The sequence below is a fragment of the Melospiza georgiana genome, chromosome 8 (assembly GCF_028018845.1).
Source record: "Melospiza georgiana isolate bMelGeo1 chromosome 8, bMelGeo1.pri, whole genome shotgun sequence".
NCBI classification, from domain to species: Eukaryota; Metazoa; Chordata; class Aves; order Passeriformes; family Passerellidae; genus Melospiza; species Melospiza georgiana.
In genome coordinates, this window is record NC_080437.1 from 573,475 (window position 1) to 594,474 (window position 21,000).

At 47.7% G+C, this 21,000-nt stretch overlaps 1 protein-coding gene across 1 annotated transcript in view; it reads left to right on the plus strand.

Moving 5' to 3' along the window:
- Positions 1–21,000, plus strand: part of CDH23 (cadherin related 23) — a 217,816-nt gene that overhangs the window by 68,271 nt on the left and 128,545 nt on the right. The window contains exon 7 of the mRNA XM_058029323.1: positions 19,929–20,123. Coding sequence (XP_057885306.1) covers positions 19,929–20,123 — 195 coding nt within the window. The remainder of the gene's footprint in view (positions 1–19,928; positions 20,124–21,000) is intronic.

The window sequence follows — 21,000 nt, forward strand, 5'->3', positions numbered from 1 at the left end:
CCTGTTCATGTCCGGAGGGCAAATCTCCATCCGGAGGTGCCTGAGTTTGTTTTTTCCAAGAGGCTGAGCCTGAGGATGCTTTGGCAGGTGCATGCTTGACGTGGCAGGGAGAAGCAAAGCGATGCTGCTGTCCTGTGTTGTTGATTTGGCTGCTGGGATGCTGGGCTGTCCCTGGGGAGCAGGCTGGCTGCTGGGGGCAGCCAGCTCTCCTGGGGCTGACAGCTGAGGTCATTGGCCCTTGGGAGGGCTGGAGGAGATCCTGGGGGCTTCCCATGGAGTGAGAGCCTGAATGAGAGATGTGGGACTCCAAGTGCCTCTTCAAAATGCAGTTTATTGTGTACAAGATGTTACAGCAGCCATGGGTCCTGGGTGACAGAGCCACAGCTCCAGTGCAGACAGGCCCGGAGACCCTTTAATTTTGGTTACATTGCATTGTATACTTTTCTTTGCTGAGCATCTTAATACATAAGAACCAGTCTATACCATTACAATCACTTATAGCCTATCATAACCACTATCATTACCATGTTATGGTTAATACTATCCAAGCACATGAGTTAGTATGCTACAGTTTAAGATTAAAGTTGCTTTTTACTTTTCTTGCAGTGGAAAACTCTTAGACCTTTTTTCTATTTGTTTGCCTTTGGTATCTTTCTGTTTTTCCAAGACCTATTTGTGCTTGGTAAAAACATCTTTTTTGTTTGTGGTCAATGTATCCTTTGCTCTAGTCACAAAACCTCCTTGCAACTCAACTTAACCTTTGCTTTCTTAGTTGTCCACTAAGAATGGCTCAGCAATCCTCAATTTTACACATCTATTATTCTTCTATATCAAAACTTGCTTCCATCTCTATTTTGTTCTCAGGTTTCTACATTCAGAGAGCTTTCTGCCAAGCACACATATCTGGGAAACTTTTCTGTCAAACTTTCATCCTTCCCAACACCATGGCTCTATGGAGAGGTGTAAAACAGATTCACTCATCATTTTGGGGGGATGTTGATGGTTCTGTAGGATGGGCCTTGTGTGTGGCTGCAGCGTGGAGGGGTTGAGCAAAGCATGGAAATCGGGGTCCAAAAAGTGCTGGTGGAACATGATTGCAGGGAAATGACAGATGAGGTTTGTTAATGGCTGCAGAGGTGCTTTGGGTAGGTAGAATTGCAGCCCCATGTTTTTCCCTGCAGACTCTTTTTGCTGCCTTTCTGAAGGAAATGCTGAGGGAAATGAATTTGTAGAAATTCCTAAAGCTTGACAGAAAGTTCACATAGTCTGTATTTGTATGTAAACTTTGAGACAAGAAATGTTGACTTAGAAATGTTATAGAATAAGACAGACATTGTTGAGACAGAACTAAAACCAAAATGAACTTGTTGAAAATTCTTAAAGCTTGATAGGAGGCTCACATAGTATGTATTTGTATGTAAACTTTGAGACAAGAAATGTTGACTTAGAAATGTTGTAGAATAAGGCAGACACTGTTGAGATAGAACTAGAACCAAAATGAATTGGTAGAAAATTCTTAAATGCTAGAAGGTTCATATAGTACATATTTCTTTGAGACAAGAAATGTTGACTTAGAAATGTTATAGAATAAGATCTTGTTGAGAGAGAAATAGAACTAGAACCAAGTTTTAAAGGATGGTCTTGTAAATAAGACTGGATACCTTTGGAGAAATATAACCGTGCAAGATGCATTGTAGGAAGATAAATTTGCAGAGGCCCAAATGCCAGAGCCTGCTTTCCCTAAAATCCCTGTCAGGATGTTACCTGGCCCCTTCCAGGGGGCACCAGGGGAAGAGGAGAGCTCCCTTTTCCAAGAGGAAGGCCTCGGGAAGCTGGGGCATGATGGCACGGCCTTGTTTTGCTGCCAGACTTCCCCATCCCTCCCCGAGCATCCCCAGGCTGAAGGAGGCCCTGGCATCCTTCCGAAGGCAATTCTCATTCAGCCAGCAGTGGTTTGGAAATAGTCACTCATCAGGCACTTATGGATCTTTCAAGCACCTTTCTCTCCCTAATAATCCCACCTCTTGGGAGGTATTGATTCTCCTCTGTTGGCTGCCTCTTGGTATTCCACAGTCTGTGTGAGCCCGTGGAAATCGCTGCGCTGTCATTTTCACGCCGCAATTACCTGCTCCTGATTCCTTTCATCCCCAATGCCTTCCCTGAAATCTGAACTCGGCTTTGACAAACCACCCTGGAAGAAAGATGGGGTCAGGGTGTGGGAAGAAGGCTCACACAACAAAAACTCTGGGGAGTGATTGACTCAAAGGTACTCAGCTGGTTTTTGGGGGTGTTTTTTGGACAGCCACACAAGAGAGATGCTGTGGCTTCCCAGCCAGCAAATGTGACTCCATACCTTGCTGTTTTTCTTATGCCAATAAAATAGGAAATTCTTCACCTGGCTTCTGGGCAAAGGATCAGCCTGGAGAGATGAGGGCAGCTGTTTTCTAAGTCATCCTCAGTCCTCTGCTGGGGAATGGGCTCCTTCCAGTACCTGGAGGGGCTTTCGACAGGGGGAAGAGGGAATGGTTTCACTGCCATAGGGCAGGGCTAGATGGGATGGGATGTTGGGAAAAAATTGTTCCCTGTGAGGGTGGTGGGGCCCCAGCACAGGGTGCCCAGAGAAGCTGGGGCTGCCCCATCCCTGGACACCAAAGGGGTTTGGAGCAGCCTGGTCTAGTGGAAGTGTCCCTGCCCATTTCAGGGGCTTGGAATGAGATGGTCTTTAAGGTCCTCTCCAGCCCAAACCTTCGTGGGACTTCTCTCACCCTCCAGAAGGTTGCCCTTTGATTTGGGGTTATTGTCCACCCATCTGAGGACGGGCAGATTTGGGAATTTGTTTCAATCCCATTTTAGGTGATTTTTCTTTTCTTTCTGGGTGAACAGAGGTTGAAGGACAGGATGATTTGCAGCAGTGGGGTTTCCTCCAGCCCTGCCTGCTGTGGCACAGGAGCTGCATCCCCCCAGGAGTGGCACTGAGCCTGGCACCGAGCCTCACCTCCAAACTTGAAGGCATTTTGTTATTAAAGCAGCATGCCTGGGCAGTGAGGGCTCTCACTTGAACAGAATCCCCATTCTAGCAGAGAATAAATTAAAAAGCCAACTGGCCATGGCTGCCTGAGGAGCGCCAGGACCTGAGATAGGGCCAGAAGTCAGATAACAAACAGTGTCCAAAATTGCAGCGCCTGGTGCATGGCGTGAAATTAAAACCTTCCCTGCCTCCTCCTGCATGCTGTAACAAAACAGCTCCTGACACAGTCTGCCAGCACCAGGAGTGAAGAGGAGAATAATTAAATACCTGGGAGGTTTTGCATCTGAGGGAAGGGAAGGGATCAGGCTTTTGTGCCATGGACTTCAGCGGTTTGGAAGCTGGACTTAAGTTGGAAGGGTCAAAACCCCCCAAAAACGAACTGAGCACCTTTGAGACAATCACACCACAGGGAAACTCTCCCCAGAGGTTTTGTTGTGTGAGTCTTCTTCCCACACCCTGACCCCATCTTTTTTCCAGGGTGGTTTGTAAATGCAGAGTTCAGATCTCAGGGAAGGGATTGGGGATGGAAGGAGTCAGGAGTCAGGAGTAGGTGATTGCTGCATGAAAATGACAGCACAGCGATTTCCTCGAGCTCACACAGACTGTGGAATACCAATCTGGGCTGCCTTGCTACCCAGATGGGCAGGAATCTGCCTTTTCCCCCTATTTTGTTGGCTTTTCCTCAGAGTTTGGTGCCCCCACCTTCCCTGTGAGGCTCAGCCCTGGAATGTGCCTGTGTGGCACTGGCTGTTCTCTTTCCATCCCTCAGGAAGGACATTTCCCTGGAGTTACCACCCAGGAGTGATGAAGAGGGCAGCACTTTTTAATCAAAGTTACATTAGGTGAAGCTGATATTATTCACTCTGCTTTATTGCAGCTATTTTTACACGGGGGTTAGAAGTTAATACTACCCAGAGAGCCTGGTTTTTCGCTGGATTCTGGCAAGCTCCAAAATCCATCAGCACATCCAGGCAGGGCAGGAAAGAGCCCAGGCAAAAATAAATTCACTAGATTAACTGGGAGGAAAAAAAAAAAAAAAAAAAAACACAAAAAAACCCAGTTAAAAACCCAAACCTTTTATAAAAACCAGACCCTTCATAATTGAGGGTCTGGTCTGGAAGGGCAAAACCCAGGCAGGACCATCAGCTGCAATCAGCAGAAGGATGAGCTGCTCCAATCAGCACGGGAAGGGGAGCAGGAGCCTGGCAGGAGGGCTGGGAGGGAGGGAGAGATGCAGGGTTGGTTTTTGCCTGCCCTGGCAAATGATCCTGACTCTGTCCTGCTCCTCAGCCACACCACAGGTGATAAGGCTTGGTGTGCTCCTGATGGGGGATGTCAGCACTCAGGAAAAGGCTGGGACTGAAGACAGCGTCTCAAGGGGAATGGTTTCTGCAAGGAAGGTTTTGCCAGGGTTCTGTGGGTTTGGGTCTGTCTGGGTCTGGGATTTTTCCCTCCCAATTTCCTCTAATGCCATGTGAATTCCTTGGACCTGCCAAGGATGCGGGCAGAGCTGGGATCTCCTCTGCTGCTTGCAAGAAGAAAGCTGATTCAAAATGTGGTGAACTGGGGGAGGGAAGGATGGAGTCATCTCTCTGTTTTCTAGAAAAGGACAAAAGTGCAGGTTTTTTCTTTCTCGTTTGCTTTCTCTATCCTTCCCCTTTCCCACCTTGTTCTTGCTCTTTAACACAGGTGTCCCATGCTGGAAGGTGCTGTGTAAGCCTTTTCCTGCTGTATTATCCCTGCAGGAGATGTTGTGGTGAACTTTTAGGACCCCATTGCCTTGGATCTTGTGATGTTCCCAGTTAACATCACAATAACACCAGCCAAGCGCTATTGTCACAAAACACCAGGTCTTTTAAAAAACCACTTAAGATATTTTTAAAATCTGCTTGACATAACTGGTGTCACCAGTAGATTGCTTTGACCCTTCTTCTGGTGTGACTTCCCAGTGTGCTTGGCCAATTCTTTGGGCTGGATTGTAAAGGCTGGTTCCTTTGGCAACATGAGGAGAAATTAGAGGGAAAAATTGTTTGCCTCAACACAGAGGTTATGAGACCTCAGGCAGACACATGCCATTGCAGAAAAAAATGCTTTTTAGAAGTGTTTGCTGCCATCCTTCCCCAAACCATGGTTAGGGGGGAGTTTGAAGGAGAGGTCAGGTTTTCACAGGGGGTTATCAAGTTGATAACCAGTTGAGGACTGGCTTCACGCTGACAGAGAGCAGGTTTGCGATTGATATTAGGAAGAAATTCTTCCCTGTGCTTCTAAATCCCTGAGAAACACCCTGAGCAGGAGGTGAGGAGATTTTCAAGCTGCCAGGGCAGTGGGGACAGCGTGAGGTGCAGAGGGCAGGGCCCAGCTCTGTGAGGGACAGGCCCAGGGCTGCTCCCCTCAGGGTTAAATCCCAGCACAAACACCTGATTTCTAGTGACACTTACCGAAAGCACAGCTTATGGAGAAAACCACAAAATAAAAAATGGAGACAGTGTGGGGGGAAGAGGGCAGGGTCCAGGTCTGTGAGAGATGGGCCAACTCAGTGAGGGACTGGCCCAGGGGTTTAACCCCTGAGGGAAGCAGCCCTGGGCCTGTCCCTGGCTGAGACGGGCCCTGCTCTCTGCACCAAACACCTGATTTCTAGTGACACTTATCAAAAGCACAGCTTATGGAGAAGACCCACAAAATAAAAAATGGAGACAAAGTGAGGTGCAGAGGACAGGGCCTGGCTCAGTGAGGGACAGGCCCAGGGCTGCTCCCCTCAGGGGTTAAATCCCAGCACAAACACCTGATTTCTAGTGACACTTATCAAAAGCACAGCTTATGGAGAAGACCCACAAAATAAATCAGGTTGGACGTGGCTTAGATGCATCATCAAGTTAAAAATAACTTTTCCCCTTTCTCTCTTATTTCCTGAATGTCTCATCCCTGAGCACAACACAAGACACACAGAAACACCAGGAATCTTCACATGGTTTGGGAGGGAAGGCACCTTAAATCTCATCTAATTCCAACTCCTGCCATGGCTATGGATTCCTTCCACCATCCCAGGCTGCTCCAATCCCATCCAGCCTGGCTTTGGACACTTCCAGGGATCCAGGGGCAGCCACAGCTGCTCTGGGCACCTGTGCCAGGGCCTCACCTCCCTCTGGGTAAAAAAATCTTTCTCACATCTAAGCTAAATCTCTCCTCTTTCAGTTTGAAGATGATACTTTTTTAAAAGATGATACTTTTTAAAGATCACGCTTTTTGTCCACATTCGGGAAAAAACTCTCCTTAGGTTTGCTGGCTTCCCTGTCTTTATGAAGTGTCTGATTTGCTCAGCCCAGCTCCTACCTGGGTTTTCCTGCTGTCCAAGGCTGAGTCAGCCTCCAGATATTGTATTTTAAAAGGCTGTTCCCTGTGTGGAAAATGCCAGTCGCTTGTTTTTAAAATTTTAAAAGTTTAATAGTAATAAAATGGTTATAAAAATAGCAATATAATCAGAGTAATAATAATTTGGACAATTATGATTAGGACAACATGAGACAATAAAAACAAAGAGTTACAGACAGCTCGGGTACCTCTTTCTGGGCAAAAAAAGCCCGAAAAAGGAGCCACGTTAACAGAGGACTAACCCTTAAAAACAACAGCCTGTTGCATATTCATACACCTCATCCATGATGCATAAATTCCATTCAAACACAGGATTCTGTCTGGTCAGTGTCAGCTTCTTCCTCTGAATCCTGACAGAGTCTTCAGGGCTGAGCGAGGTGGGAAGAACTTGATAATGGAGCAATAAATTCTCTTTCTCTGAAAGATCCGGGTGTCCTGGGCTGCTGTCTCAGTGCGAGTCCTTTCTTTACAAAAAGTATCTCACATTGCATAGTTTCTATTTTAACATTATGTGATAACCTACAGCTGTATTTAACACACTACTTAAGAGAATGAATACAGCATAACTTTCTAACATAACACAGATAGTATTAATTTTAATATTTCAATAATAAAATATGCATTTTTCCACACCTGCACATCCCACTGTCCCTGGCTGTCTCTGCCCAGGGGCAGTGGGACACAGGGAATTGGGGTGTTGCCTGATGTGGGAGGGTGGTGCCTGTGCCTTGGCTGCGGCAGGAACGCTTCCTGCTGGAGTCTGCAGCCTCAGCACAGCCCAGCCCGATGAGGAGACCCCGGCTGAACCTGTATTGATCCCTTCTCTGTTAATGAAGCCATCCAGGGGAAGACATGGAAGTAGTTTTTGAATCAGCACAGCTGTATGGATTTTGTGTTCACTGCTGTTGAGGGTGGGTACCTGCTCTCAGGCTGCTGCAGAGCTTTCTTTTTGATGCACCTTTGGGACTTACAAATCCCAGATTTCAAAAGGAGTTACGGGGTTTTTTCTTTTGTTTTTTGAGGACACATTACTTTCTCCTCCCATGGTCAGAGGTGGGCTGCTCTGTGCTGAGAAAGGTGCTTTTAGCTTCTCTGCCAGAACAGCAGTAAAATAAATAAATAAGGTAGAAAAGCAGGCCTGGCTAAAATGGGAGCAAGGAAAGGTGATCCTCTTTCCAGGATTACACGTGCTAGATGAGAGGGTCTATTGAAGATTCAAGAGAAGGGGATAGTGAGAAGTGCTGGGATAAGAGGAGATAGCAAGAAGGCAGTGAAGTGACAAAACAAGTCCCAGTTCTTCCAGGCCAGCTTGGTGACCCTCCAAGGTGGCTCAGGACAGCTTGGGGAGGCATGGAGAGGGACATGTGGCTGGATAAGCATCCGTAGATTTCATCTATATATTTGCAGCATGTTGTATAAATGAAGGCAATACCTAATGACTCGTGGCTATTATTTGAAGTGTCCCACTGTTTTACAGATTTATTTGTCATTTCTTGTAGTAACACCGATGATAATGAATTCATTTGTATTAATGGGGGTGTCGTGGACTTCCGTTGATATCCCGCATTAATTAATGTACCATTAAAAGGAAGTGGCACCCAATTAATATCAAGTGGGAGCGGTGCTGCCGGTGTCCTGTCATTAGGGTTTCATTTGTAATGCATTGTTTGAATGCTCTGCCTTAATGGAAGTCATTTGCCATCCAGAGCATCACCCAGTGGGCTGCCATGGGGTGCCAGAAAGTGAAAGTTAGAGGCAACTGCAAAAAAAAAAAACAAAAAGGAAAAAGGATATTAAAAATATTTTAAAAAGCAGGATCTGTCGGGTTTATGGCATAGCCCTCAAGCAGGGATTGGAAAAAGGATTTCTTGTCTCACCCCACACTGAATGCTGGCTGGTAGTAGTGGTAAATCACTCTGGTGGTTTGACTTTGCTACTGAATGTTGATCTTGACGGGTGGGACGGTGGAAAATCCTCCTGGATTCTGTAATCCCCTTGCTTTTGCTTCCCTAACCAAAAGCAGCCACTGCAGGAGTGCAGACCTTGACTGTGGCCACCTGGATGCACCTGCTGCATGCCCACCATCTCCGGGAAGATGAGAGCCAAAGGGGTGCCGGGCCATCTGCCATGGATGCCCTTGCAGAGGGTTTGGAGACTGCTCCAAACGCCCTTTTCCAGCAGGAAAATCACACCAGCAGGAGAAACGAGATGCTGCTGAAGCCGGGGGCTCTCTGACTGACAGGTTTTCGCATTCTTGGCGCTTGTGCCTGACTTTCAAATGTCTCGTTAGACCATCTTGGCTTCCCATCTGCTGTCTCCAAAGCTGGGACTGACCTACCAGCAGCCAAGGAGGGAAGCACAGACTGCCTCCCGGCCCTTGCCCCGGCTCCTTGAAGGCTGGAGATGCAGAATGGCAGAGAAATGTGGCTTTTGTGATGAGATTTGGCTGTGGATGCTGGGTTAGTGAAGTAGTGATTGCATCACCACCCTTTTCTTCTGCTCCCTCCCACAGCAGTGGGAAGCTGCTGGATTTTGTGAGTTGGGTGATCTTTAAGGTCCTTCCCTACCAAACCCCCAAACCATTTTAGGATTCCATGATCCCTCACCTGGTCTTTCCCCTCCAGACCTGTGCTGCAGAAGCCACTGGTGCCACCAGGAGCCCCCAGCTCCTGGGGGTGCTGTGCCATGGATCACCCGCCGTGTTGGCAAGGGCAGGGATATATTTGGTGGGCAGCACGGGATCTCTGGGCTGGAAAAAGCAAGCAGGCTTATCCCACGGGATGCCAGAGCATCTTCTGTTTGTCCTGTGCCTCTGAGTGCCACTGTCCTGCCAGCATGGTGAGTTCCCCCATGGCTGGGTGGTTGTGATGTCCCTTCCTCCTACGTTGGGTTGGGCTGTGGCTGCCGTGAACGAGCGCTCTCAGTTATCCCGCAGCTAATTCCTCTCCAGCTCCTGTAAAGCATCCATCCATTCCAGCTGTGTTTATGGTGTTTTCAAAAGCTCCTCAATTGAATTATAGCTCTGCGGTGGCTGTTTGCCAGTGTCACCCGATAATGAGGGAGGTCACTTAATAGAGATAGCAACAAGAGGTACATATTAATGAGGGCTGATTGAAAGGTGGGGTGGATTTCCACCAAAAAGGAAAAAAAAATTGTAAAAAAGGGAAATTATCAGGTTTTAAAATCAAACTTAGAAATTGGAAATTGCCTGGCTCGGACGAGCAGTAATGCAATTAATAAATGTAATTAAAAGTGCCATTAAGAACGCAGGAATTGGGAGTCTGTGCACATCCGTGTGAGCGTTCTGAGCTGGCACACGAGCGAGGGACCCAGTCTGGCAGCCCGGGATGGAGCACGGGGACAGAACCCAAAACACGGGGCTGGCTTTTTCCTCTCGGCAGGGGCTGGCAGAGGGGCTGTGGCTCTGCTTCTGCAGCTGTTTCCTGCAGCAAGCCACACCTGGGCAGGGATAGGTGACTTAAATCAGCCCAGGATGAGCGAGACGGGGTCCCAGGTGTATCAGGAGCATAGCTGGAATCCGTGTCAGCTCTGTTGCACAGCACCCCTGCCCTCAGCAAGAGGCACCGAGCCCTCCTTGCCTGGAGCGCAGGGATGTGCGAGCCGGCCTTTAGCGAGCGCAAAGCTCCTTCCATCGGCCCCGCTGAGCGCTGGGAGGCAGGGAGAGGGAAAAGCGCCGCCAGCAGCGGCAGCAGGGAATGATTTAGGAGTAATAGGTTGACCCGAGTTGTAAGAGGAGCGCGGAGCAGCCGAGCCTCTCCTGGTGGGAGCGGGGGGAGCAGGAGTGGGGCTGGCCAGGGCTCGGGTTTCTGGGGTTGAGGTGACCCCCGAGGTATTAAAGAGTCTTTTTCCCAGCCCCGTGGCCAAAGAAGAAGTCGAGATTCCTCAGCTCTGCTTCTCAGGGTTTTTTATTTTCTCTCGTCTATAACATTCTTTCTCTGACCTGCTGAGGTCTGTCCAGCAGGTCGGGTTGTGGCACAGTGACTGCCCTTGGAGTGATGTTGGCTTTTTATACTAAGAACTACATATACTTTATTCACAATAATTTTCCAATACCTATCACCAATGTTAGACACTCTGTCTCTACTCTAAACCAATCCAGAAGTGTCACTATCCCAGCAGAAGGTGGAGGACAAGAAGGACAGGACAAACCCAGATTCCCCCATCTTGCCTCTTGGACCGCCATTCTAAAACCCCAAAATTCTACTTTTTCACTCTGTGACAAATCAGCTATCATTCCACTCAAACCCTTGTGGCTTGTAACTCCTCACACAAAGTTGGTAATTGTTTCCATGGGCTAAAATCAAAGGCACAGGTGTTTGTGACTCCGTGCCAAGGTCTCTGAGCCCCCTGCCAGGGTCTGGAATCACCCAGGGCAGCCAGAGCAATGTCCTGGGTCCCGTCAGCGAGGCTGTGCCAGGGAGGAATCAGAGCTGGTGCTGCTGGAGCCCCCGTGGGTGCCCCCCGGCCCGTTTGTGTCGCCTCATCTCACCGACCTTCCGCCAGCTGCTCGGCCAGATTGCTGCCGCTTCCCCACATTTATTTGCATGGCTGCAGCATGCATCGGCATCCTAATCATCCCCACCAGCCTCTCAAAGCCGGGTGACTTTGCCCTGGGAGGTCACATGGAGGTCCTCTACAGAATCACAGGATCACTGGGTTGGAAGAGACCTCCAAGATCATCGAGCCCAACGCAGCCCCAACACCTCAACTAAACCCTGACACTCAGCGCCACATCCAGGCTTTGTTAAACACACCCAGGGATGGTGACTCCACCGCCTCCCCCAGACCATTCCAGTTCTTTATCACTCTTCCAGTGAAATTTTTTTTCCTGATATCCAACCTATATTTCCCTTGGTGCGGCTTGAGTCTGTGTGCTCTGTTTCTGTCAGTGTTGCCTGGAGAAAGAGCCCAGCCCCACCTGAGCACAGCCACCTTTCAGGGAGCTGTAGAGAGTGGTAAGGTCACCTCTGAGTCTCCTTTTCTCCAGCCTAAACACCCCCAGTTGTCTCAGTGGTTCCTCACGTGTGTTCCAAACCCCTCTCCAGCCTCGTTGCCTCCTCTGGATGCACTCCAGCATCTCAATGTCTTTCCTAAGCTACATGGCCAGCCACTGGAGAGGGGTGGCTGGTGTGGTGGGATGAGCCCCAAATGCACCAAAAGAGGTGTTTCTGGTGCCCAGCATTCTTGTCAGAAGGTTGTTGGTGGTTTAAGCCCAGCCAGCAGCTCAAAGCCACGCAGTGCTCGCTCTGGGTGCTGGAAAAGGAATGTCTGGAGAATGAACTCCCAGATCTCCTCTGCTTCATCTCCCACCTTTGCTTCTCTCCCACTCTGACCCTGCTGTAAAAAGTCAGCTCTCCATATTCCCCCTCTCAGCCCTTTGCTCCTGATGTCGGGCCAGTTGGACATGACTGATGGATCCAAGCACATCTAGGCTGTTGGTGGCCCATGGCCCATGAAATGGCTTTGCTGTGGTGGGAAACTCTCCAAGGCCCTGTGCAATCTGCTCCAGAGGGACTTAATGCTGTGGGAGCAGGTGCCATGGGCCTCAGGAAAGAGGATGGAAGCTGGGTTTTCTGCGAACAGCCTTTTTGTTTAGTTAGTCCCGTGGGAAAGGAGAGCCTTTTCACAAGGATCACTTGAGTTGGGAAGGAGCTCTAAGATCACCAACTTGAGGCACTAACCCAGCACTGCCAGGTTACACAGCCATGTCCCCAGGTGCCACCACAGGCACACATCTTTTAAATCCCTCCACCACCTCCTTGGGCAGCCTGGGCCAGTGCTGGACAAACCTTTTGTGCTGGGCTTGCAGGGCCTGGTTTTTGGAAGAACTGACCCAAAACCCCTTACCCTGGCTCCCTGTGCTGTCAGTGGGAAAGAAAGGGTGTTTTCTAAGGACTTATTTTACTTTTATTATCCTCCTCTGATTTTCTTAATAATAAGCTCACTTTCTACTTCTAACTTGAGCCTGTTTTACCCCTGCAGTGTTTTCTTCCAGTCCTTAACTCATGAGCCCTTTGTTTAAATTTTTCTCTCCTCTGCCCAGCTTTGGCAGGGGAGGCTGAGTGAGTGACTTTCGTGGGTGCCTAGTGTTTGGCCAGTGTCAAACCACACCACCTTTCCATGAAGAAAACTTTCCTGCTATTCAATCTAAACCTCCCCTGGCACACCTGGAGAGGAACAATTTGTGGCAGACAAGAGGAGGTGGTGCCCTGACTTTTTCCAGGTGTCCCTCACTTTCAGCTGTGGCCTGGTTGGACACATCATGGAACAGTCTGGGTTGGAAGGGACCATAAATGGCACATAGTTCCAACTCCCTGCTATGGGTAGGGACACTCTCCACTACCCCAGGTTGCTCACATTGTGACCCCAGAGAGGGCATCTCCTCTGGATTGTCATCTACCTTGTATTGGCTGGAGCAGCATCCACCCAAATTTCATTACTGACGCACGTTATAATGTGGGTAACAATATAATGAATATTATAATATTAAAGATATTAAAGACTACCGGTGTGGCCAGAGAGTGAGGTGTAAATATTTTAAAAAATCCCTTTTTGGTAACCTGCTCTTCAGCCTCAATTGCCCTCCTGCAGAGGATGTTGCGTAAGGCTGTGGTGTCCCAGCTGTGGGGGTCAGCAGGGCACATCTGTGTCTGGTGACTCCTGCTGGGGTCACACGGGAGGTGACAGCCCAGGGCAGCTGTTTGTTCTGCTGCTTTGGGCTGGAAACACACCTTCCTGGGAGGATGGCAGAGCTGGGGGGCCCTGCAGCCCCACATTTCCCTTCGCAGAGAAAAGCGAGGCACAATTCTTCCCAAGAATATCTCTGGGTTTCACACTCTCTGAACATCAGAGAAAGGGAAAACACAATTCTATCCATTTGCTGTGCCTGTGTTTGTGTAAAAGGACATACAATATGGAGATTGTATCCCAAAGTGATGGTGTTTTGGTTCCTTGGCACGTCAGGGCCAAGTGTGTGTGTTGGGACTGTTGGATGACAGTCACGAGATTCAGTGCAGTGTGTGCAGGGTTGAGTGCTTGGCAGGTTCAGTTTTAAATGTATAGAACAATATAGTATAATAGAATAATTAATGTACAGAATAGTGTAGTATAGAATCATATAGTATAATAAAATGTAGATGTATAGAATAATATAGTATAATAAAGTAATTAATGTATAGTGTCGTATAGAATAATACAGTATAATAAAATGTAGATGTATAGAATAATATAGTATAATAAAGTAATTAATGTATAGTGTCGTATAGAATAATATAGTATAATAAAATGTAGATGTATAGAATAATAGAGTATAATAAAGTAATTAATTAGCCTTCTGCTCTCCATGGAGTCAGATGCATCATTCTCTCCCCTCACTGGGGCCATCACAGCACTGCTGTAGGGCCCAGCAATGGGACAAGAGGCACCAGGGAAAAATTGATGCACAGCAAGATCCCCCTGAGCGTGGGGAAGAACTGTCCTGGGCAGTCCCTGAGCACAGATTGCCCAGAGAGGGTGTGGAGTGTCCCTGTCTGGGGATATCCCAGAGCCCTGTGGACACAATCCTGTGCTGTGTGCTCTGGAATGTCCCTGCTAGAGCAGGAAGGTGGGAGCAGAACGCTGTAGCCAGACTCATTCTGTGATCCCGTGGTTATTATTTGTGCTTTCTCACATCTGCACTGCTCAGAGAGCAGGAAGGTCTTGGTCTCTCCTCTGCCTCCCCCGGGTGCAGCAACATCCTTCCATGTTTGAACAGGGATTTTAGGGGTTAGTTCCTTATTTTAACACAGACCTGTCCTTGCTGCTGAGGATCCCCTGGAACAGAGCAGCCTCTGTATGATTAAGGAGCTCTTGCATTACTGTTCAGTGTTTCTTATTGGGCCCCCCCAAACTTCTTCCAATATTTTTTTTTTTAACTTTTCTTATTTATTGCAAAATAAGGAAGGCACAAAGGGCCTCACCACTTAGCACCCCAGAGCCCTTTAATTCCTGCTGAGCTGCCAGGTGAAGGAGGGGGTGCTGGAGACAGGTCAGGAGCAGTCCCACCCCTGTTTGCCCTCCTCCTCCTCCCCACCAACAGGCTGCATCTGTCTGCATGTTTATTTTTAATCTCACATCTGCTGGCGTCGTAACAAAGATTTAATGACATGACACAGTTTTGTCACCAGTTCTTTTTTTCTCTAGTGAATGGAGCCTCCATTGCAGGCTGCTGCAGAGAGCTGAAAGCTTTAAAAAATGACAGAATTTGGCCACTCGTGTAGAAAGCTCACCTGTTTGCCACCAGCACCTGTAGGCTGTTGTCTGCCTGGATTAAAAAAAAAAAAAAAAAAAAAAAAAAAGATAGATTTTGTTATTTTTGCCTGTTGGTGAGATAAGCATAACCACAATTAATCTTTGTTAATGAAGAAAAACCATGTAGGATGTGCAGAAGAGCCCTATAAATGATGAAAAAGCAGGAACATGGTCCAGCACAGGGCTTTCCAAAGGCATCTCCCTGGCTGGTGTCCTCTGCTCGGTATTTACCATCAAACATAAGCCCCAGGCTCTTCTGTTTATCCAGATGTTTTGCTTCATTGTTTAGATGATGGGCCACAGCTTCTGAGAAATAAAGATGCCAGCTTCCTGCTGAGGAATATCTCGAGCCTGTTTGACCCAGAAATGGCAAGAGGATTTTAAAGACATACTTTTGATGCTTTTTTTTAAGGCAGATGGCCTAAAATTCCTCTGAGTCCTGACTGCCTGCCTGAGCATGAGCACTGATGAGACCTTTTTACCCTGCAGGACTGTTAACATGGGATGTCTGCACCCTACAGCTGGTTTTGCTGGTTTGGGGGATTTTTTTTTTTTTTTTTTTTTTTTTTTTTTTTTTTTTTTTTTTGCTTTTTGCTGGTTTGGGGGATTTTTTCCCCCTTTTTTTGCTTTTTTTTTTTTTTTTTGCTTTTTGCTGGTTTGGGGTATTTTTTATCCTTTTTTTTTTGCTTTTTTTTTTTTTTTTGCTTTTTGCTGGTTTGGGGAAATTTTTTTTCCTTTATTTTTTGCTTTTTGCTGGTTTGGGGAATTTTTTTTTTTTTTTCGTTTTGTTTTGCTTTTTTTTTTTTGCTTTTTGCTGGTTTGGGGGAATTTTTTTTTTTTTATTTATTTTTGAGCTGTGAAAAAATAAGATGCACTACCCAGAGCACTCCTTATGGGTCTGCATCCTCTCCCCTGTGTGCTGTTGGGAATAAGGGCACGTGTTTGGTAGTGAAATATTCTCACTGAGCTGTGCATTTTGGGCAGAATCAGTGATTTCCCGTAACACTCCTGCTATTGCCTGGAAGCCCTTCTGCTCCCCTCATGAATTCACTGGGGCTGTGCTTCGCTCATGATCCAGCCCTAGGGTCCCTCTCAGCCCCTCAGGTGATGTTGATGTCCATGACAGATTCCCAGGGCCAGATCTTTGTCCAGAGCTCATCCCCTGCTTGTACAGCTCCTGCTGTCCTGGCCAAGGAAGGGAGAAGCTGTAAAGCAAGGATAAAGCCATGGAAGCCACCCTGCAGTGTCTGCAGGGCCTGGAGCTGACAGCACCAAAGCTGGTGACCTCCGTGTCCCCTGAAAGCAGCTTCTCCTTTGCAAGGACGAGGAGATGAAGTCCCTTCAAAGCCTGCTTTGGGGCTATTGTGTGGAGTACAATGCAGGGGAAATCAAGCTCTCCTCTCTCCCGGGCAGCCCAGAGCAGCCCCCTAATCACGGGTGACCAGAGAGGATTTGCATGTTAAAAGCAGTGGCTGGGGGCACTTAAAAAGGAGAGGAAGCACATTCATCAAGGCCAGCTTGATCCTTATGAATATTGTTATTCCCAGGGCAATATAGCCCAGAGCCTTCAGTGCAGCCCTTGCTCTGCCTCTCCCTGTGAATGGTTAATTTGTGGGGCTGTGTGTTGTGACTTTGGTGCCCCAGCTGGTGGCTCTGGGAAGGAAGCTGAGTTGCTGGAGCACCTGGAGTCAGGTGGGGGAACCAGTAATAGGAGGGCTGTGGGATGATCTGAGATGATCCTGGTGGTGATGGCTTGGGGGAACCAAAAGAGAGGCTGGGGAGATGCTCTGCTCTTGTCTGGAAGGTGTTTTAGGAGTGCTCAGAAAGCAAACACCCACCACAGCCACCCATGAAGGGCTTCTTTGTCACTCCCAGCTGACAAAATCCTGGTTCCTGAGCAGATTGAATGCCCAAGCCAGGATTAAGGTGCTGAGTGTGGGGGCACAAAGTCAAGGGTTTACACGGCAGCAGGGCAGGGCTGGGTTAAGCTTCCAGAAAATGAACAGCTGTAAGGCAAAGGGCAGCAAAATTCCAGGACAGATGGGCTGGGGAGGATGTGGTGTCTCCATTGCTAGGAGGCTTTCAGGATGGGAGTGATTTAGGTGGAGCACAGGGGACAGGTTTCTCTTCTGAGGTCCCTTCCAGCTATATCTTTTATGCTTTTGTGACTGCTGATCACCAAAAAACTTGAAGGCGCTTTAAAAAATAATCCTCAGGCCGTGCCCTGTGAGGCTTTCTAGAGCAGCTTGATTTAGAGGAGGGGAAAAAAAAAAGGAAAGGAAATGGAAAACCTAAGTGGGAGCTGCAGCCTTGGCAGAAGCGGCGCTGGTGTAAGGCAAGTGGAATTTTGCTGGAGTCCAAGGTGAGCTTGGGTCCCTGCAATGCCACATGCCTGGATAGAAGGGCAGGGTCATGAGGGATGGGCATGGGATGAGTGTCCTGAGCCTGGATTCATCAGTGGGAGCTGCAGAGTGTGCCCTGGGCTCCCTGCTCTGTTGTACCAAATCCTGCCACCTGCCTTGGGGGCAAACGTCTGCTGGCCTGAGCCTTAACTGGGAAAATTTGGATTCTCTGGTTCTTTGCACTGAGGATTAAGCTGGTTAAATAAGATTCCTGAGTGTGGAGCCCTGATTTCCAATATTTTCTAGTAGAAGTGTTGAGTGGGACAACCTTTGTTTTACTGCAAGCCCTGTGGTTCCCAAAAAAACCTGAAAATGGCTCGGTTTGTTTCGCAGCTTTGGCCAAGGATTTTCTTGGAAACAGTGCCCCATCTTTTAAACTCTGCCTCTCCTCAAGCCTCCTTTCCATCCTCTCAGCACTTCAGGATACTTCTCTGTAAGCTGAGGGCGAATAACTCAATAGGAAAGGAGTTAAGAATAAAACACAGAGACTTGGGAAGAGGTTTTCAGGAATAATCCCTATTATCCCACTTCCAGGTCTCACTTGTGACCTTTGCTGTGTCCCCTTTAGAGGTTTAGCTCCTTGTCAACCCTTTTGATGGTGTCACAGGCAGGGGGACGTGCCCAAGGTGTCGTGATGTGTACCTGGAGCCCCAGCAGAGCCTTTTAGCTGGCAGTCTGTGCTCGTGCCTTTAGGCAGAGACAAGAATATGCATTTTAAGATTTGCATAGGAACATGCAGCTGTTCCACCAAAAATGGATAATTGTTCTCCCCGCTGTGAAGTTAAACAATAAGAAGTGCCAAACTGCACTTGCCATTGCTGATTTTGTGCACTCAGCTGCATATTTTATGCATGTAGATTAGTTCCAGATTTATGACGATGGAACTGTTCATGCCTGCGTTAATCGGGCCAGGTTGTAGTTGCTGTGGAAACTACAACTGACTTTTATGTGAAGTTCCGTGTTGCATTTAACAATTTTTTTTTTTAAATTTTCCCCTTATTTTTTTAAAGCTCTCCTATATTTAATACTTTGTGATGAAAACAGTGAGCGAGTCAGCGTCAAAAATAAAAGCGCCTTTGGGCAAAAAACAAGTTTCAGCAAAGAGAGCAATTTTTCTGGGAAGTTGGGATGTCTGGGGAAAATAAGGGTTTGTGATAGAGTGCCACCTTGACCAGAGCTGTATAACTATTATTATAAGTGTGTAACAACTATTATAGGCCCTGCAATACTGTAATAAAGAATACAGCTATATAACTTATGAATGTCCTGGAAATACAGGGCTGAAGTTGTTGGGTCTCTGGATAACACTCCTGGTGGGAAAAGGAAATTGCTGGGGTGTGTTTGATGTGAAAATGGTGCACAGTGTTGTGGCAGGCACAGGGCCTGCTAGGCCTCCCTGTTGGTCAGTTGTCTAAGATAAGAAATGCCTAGTCATGATAAGTGGACCAAAAGAAGCCCCTCTCCCACCTTTGGACCCTTGTTATCTCTCTGTAAGACCATAGGTCACTTTCCCCTCAACCCTTACTATTGGACTGTTTTTTAAAACCCACATACCCTATAAAATCCCTATTTCTGCCCAGTTTGGCAGAAGAGCTGTCACTGAGACCCTTTGCAGAAGATACCAATAAAGACACCTCTGTGGAACCTCACGCAGCCTTCTCCTCTCTCTCCCTGCGTCTGCCAAAGGCACTTAGCAAGCAAAGACCCAAAATTACAATTGGGCTGAGAATCACTGGGCTATTTTCAGGGTGGTACCCCAGCCTGTTGCTGGGAGCTTCAGTTTTGGAGTAATCCAGCAAAATTTGCTGGATTTTAGAGAAATCCAGCAAAGTTTGCGAGTGGCCGCAAAGGGAGACCATTCTCCATGGGGAAAAAGAAGTCATTTCCCCAGGATCTGGGTATCACATGAGAGGTGGCCTTTAGTGCTCTGAGGGCTTGCGAGGTCCTCCTTGGTGGCAGCATTCGTTTTGGAGAAATCCAGCAAAGTTTGCAAATTTTCAGGGTGATGCCCCAGCGTCGGCCAGTGCGTGCAGCTGCCAATTGAGACCATTTTCCGTGGAAAAGAGAAGTCATTTCCCCAGGGTCTGAGTGCCGGGTTAGAGGTGGCTTTCGGGGCTCCAGAGCCCCAAAAGAGCTGACCTCAAGAGATGAGCTTGTTAAGACTGCCTGAGGTTCTGCAGCCTGCCTGAGGGGCCCAGACAGGTCCTGCTTAACTGGACTTTGCTGTCTGGGACACCCATGGCAGCTGGTTTTGGGGGAGACCCCAAAAACCCCAGAGCTGCATTACAGTGTTACTGAAAAGGAAATTGGTGCTGTGAAATTGCCCTGCTAGCTCAGTCAGTAGAGCATGAAACTCTAAATGTCGGGGCTGGGGGTTTGGGCCTCACGTTGGGCGCCACTAAATGTACTTGTTTTGATTTGGGGTGAACTTTGGAGAGAATTTTTAAAGGGTTTTTTTGGGGGGGAAAGTAGATTTAATTGGGGGTTTTTTTAATTGGTTTGGGAGAAAATATTTTCTTGGAGACAAGTGGGAAAAATTGTTTATTAAATAATAAAATTTAAATAATGTTAAATTATAAAATTTTTGTTGTTTTAAAAGAGATGATAAATAGAGAAATTTTTTTTGGGTTGTAGTTAAGTTTATTTAGTTTTGGGGGATTTTTTTGGTGTTGGAAATGTTATGGTTTAGGTTGGGTTTTGTGGGTTAGAGGTGTGAGTTGTTGGTGGTTTTTTGGGTTTAGTTTGGGGTAGGCTTAAACAAGTCTAAAGAAAAAAGAAAAAAATTACAGTGTCACTGATTTTTATTTTTTTATCTCCAGAACACCCCCGTGGGCACGCCAATTTTCATAGTGAACGCCACGGACCCGGACCAGGGGGCAGGAGGCAGCGTGCTCTACTCCTTCCAACCCCCTTCCGACTTCTTTGCCATCGACAGCGGCCGTGGCATCGTGACGGTGATCCGGGAGCTGGACTACGAAGTCACTCAGGCCTACCAGCTCCAGGTGAACGCCACGGTGAGTCTGACCCTGGCAGCTGCAGGCCTGGAGGGGGTCACTGTATGTGCTGGGAATGCCTGGAGGGGTTTATTGCATTTGCTGGGAATGCCTGGAGGTGTTTATTGCATGTGCTGGGAATGCCTCGACAAAGGCAGGAATGATGAATCTGACTCCATGTTCTCAGAAGGCTAATTTATTAGTTCATCATACTATATTATAGTAAAGAATACTAAACTATACTAAAGAATACAGGAAGGACACTTACTGAATGCTAAAAAGCTAATAATGAAGACTCGTGACTCTTTCCAGAGTCCCAGCACAGCTTGGCCCTGACTGGCCAAAGAGTGAAAACAACTCACACTGAAATCCAATGGAACAATCACTTGTGGGTAAACAATCCCCAAACACATTCCACATGAGCAAAACAGAGGAGAAGCAAATGAGATAAGAATTGTTTTTCTTTTCTCCGAGGCCTCTCAGCTTCCCAGGAGAAAAACCCTGGGCAAAGGGATTTTTTCAGAGAATGTGAATGGCACAGGTGCTGTCTGGGGTTTATGTTGTTGCCCTCTGGCAAATCTGCTTTTGGGCGCATCCAGTATTTTCTGCTTAGCAAGGCGTTGCAGCAGTGCAGTCTCTGGGTGGTTTCAAGTAGCTGTGGGGAATGGCTGCACCTCTCCAACAGCATCTCACATGTGCCAGGGGCTTCTGCAGGAAGGGAAGCAGCTCCTGGGTGATGAAACTCAGTACAGGGCATGTAGACCATTCATAGAATGGTTTGGGTCAGGCACCTTAAAGACCATCCCATTCCAACCCCCTGCCATGGGCAGGGGCACCTTCCTCTAGATCAGGTTGCACCAAGCCCCCTCCAGCCAGCCCTGGAACATTTCCAGGTATG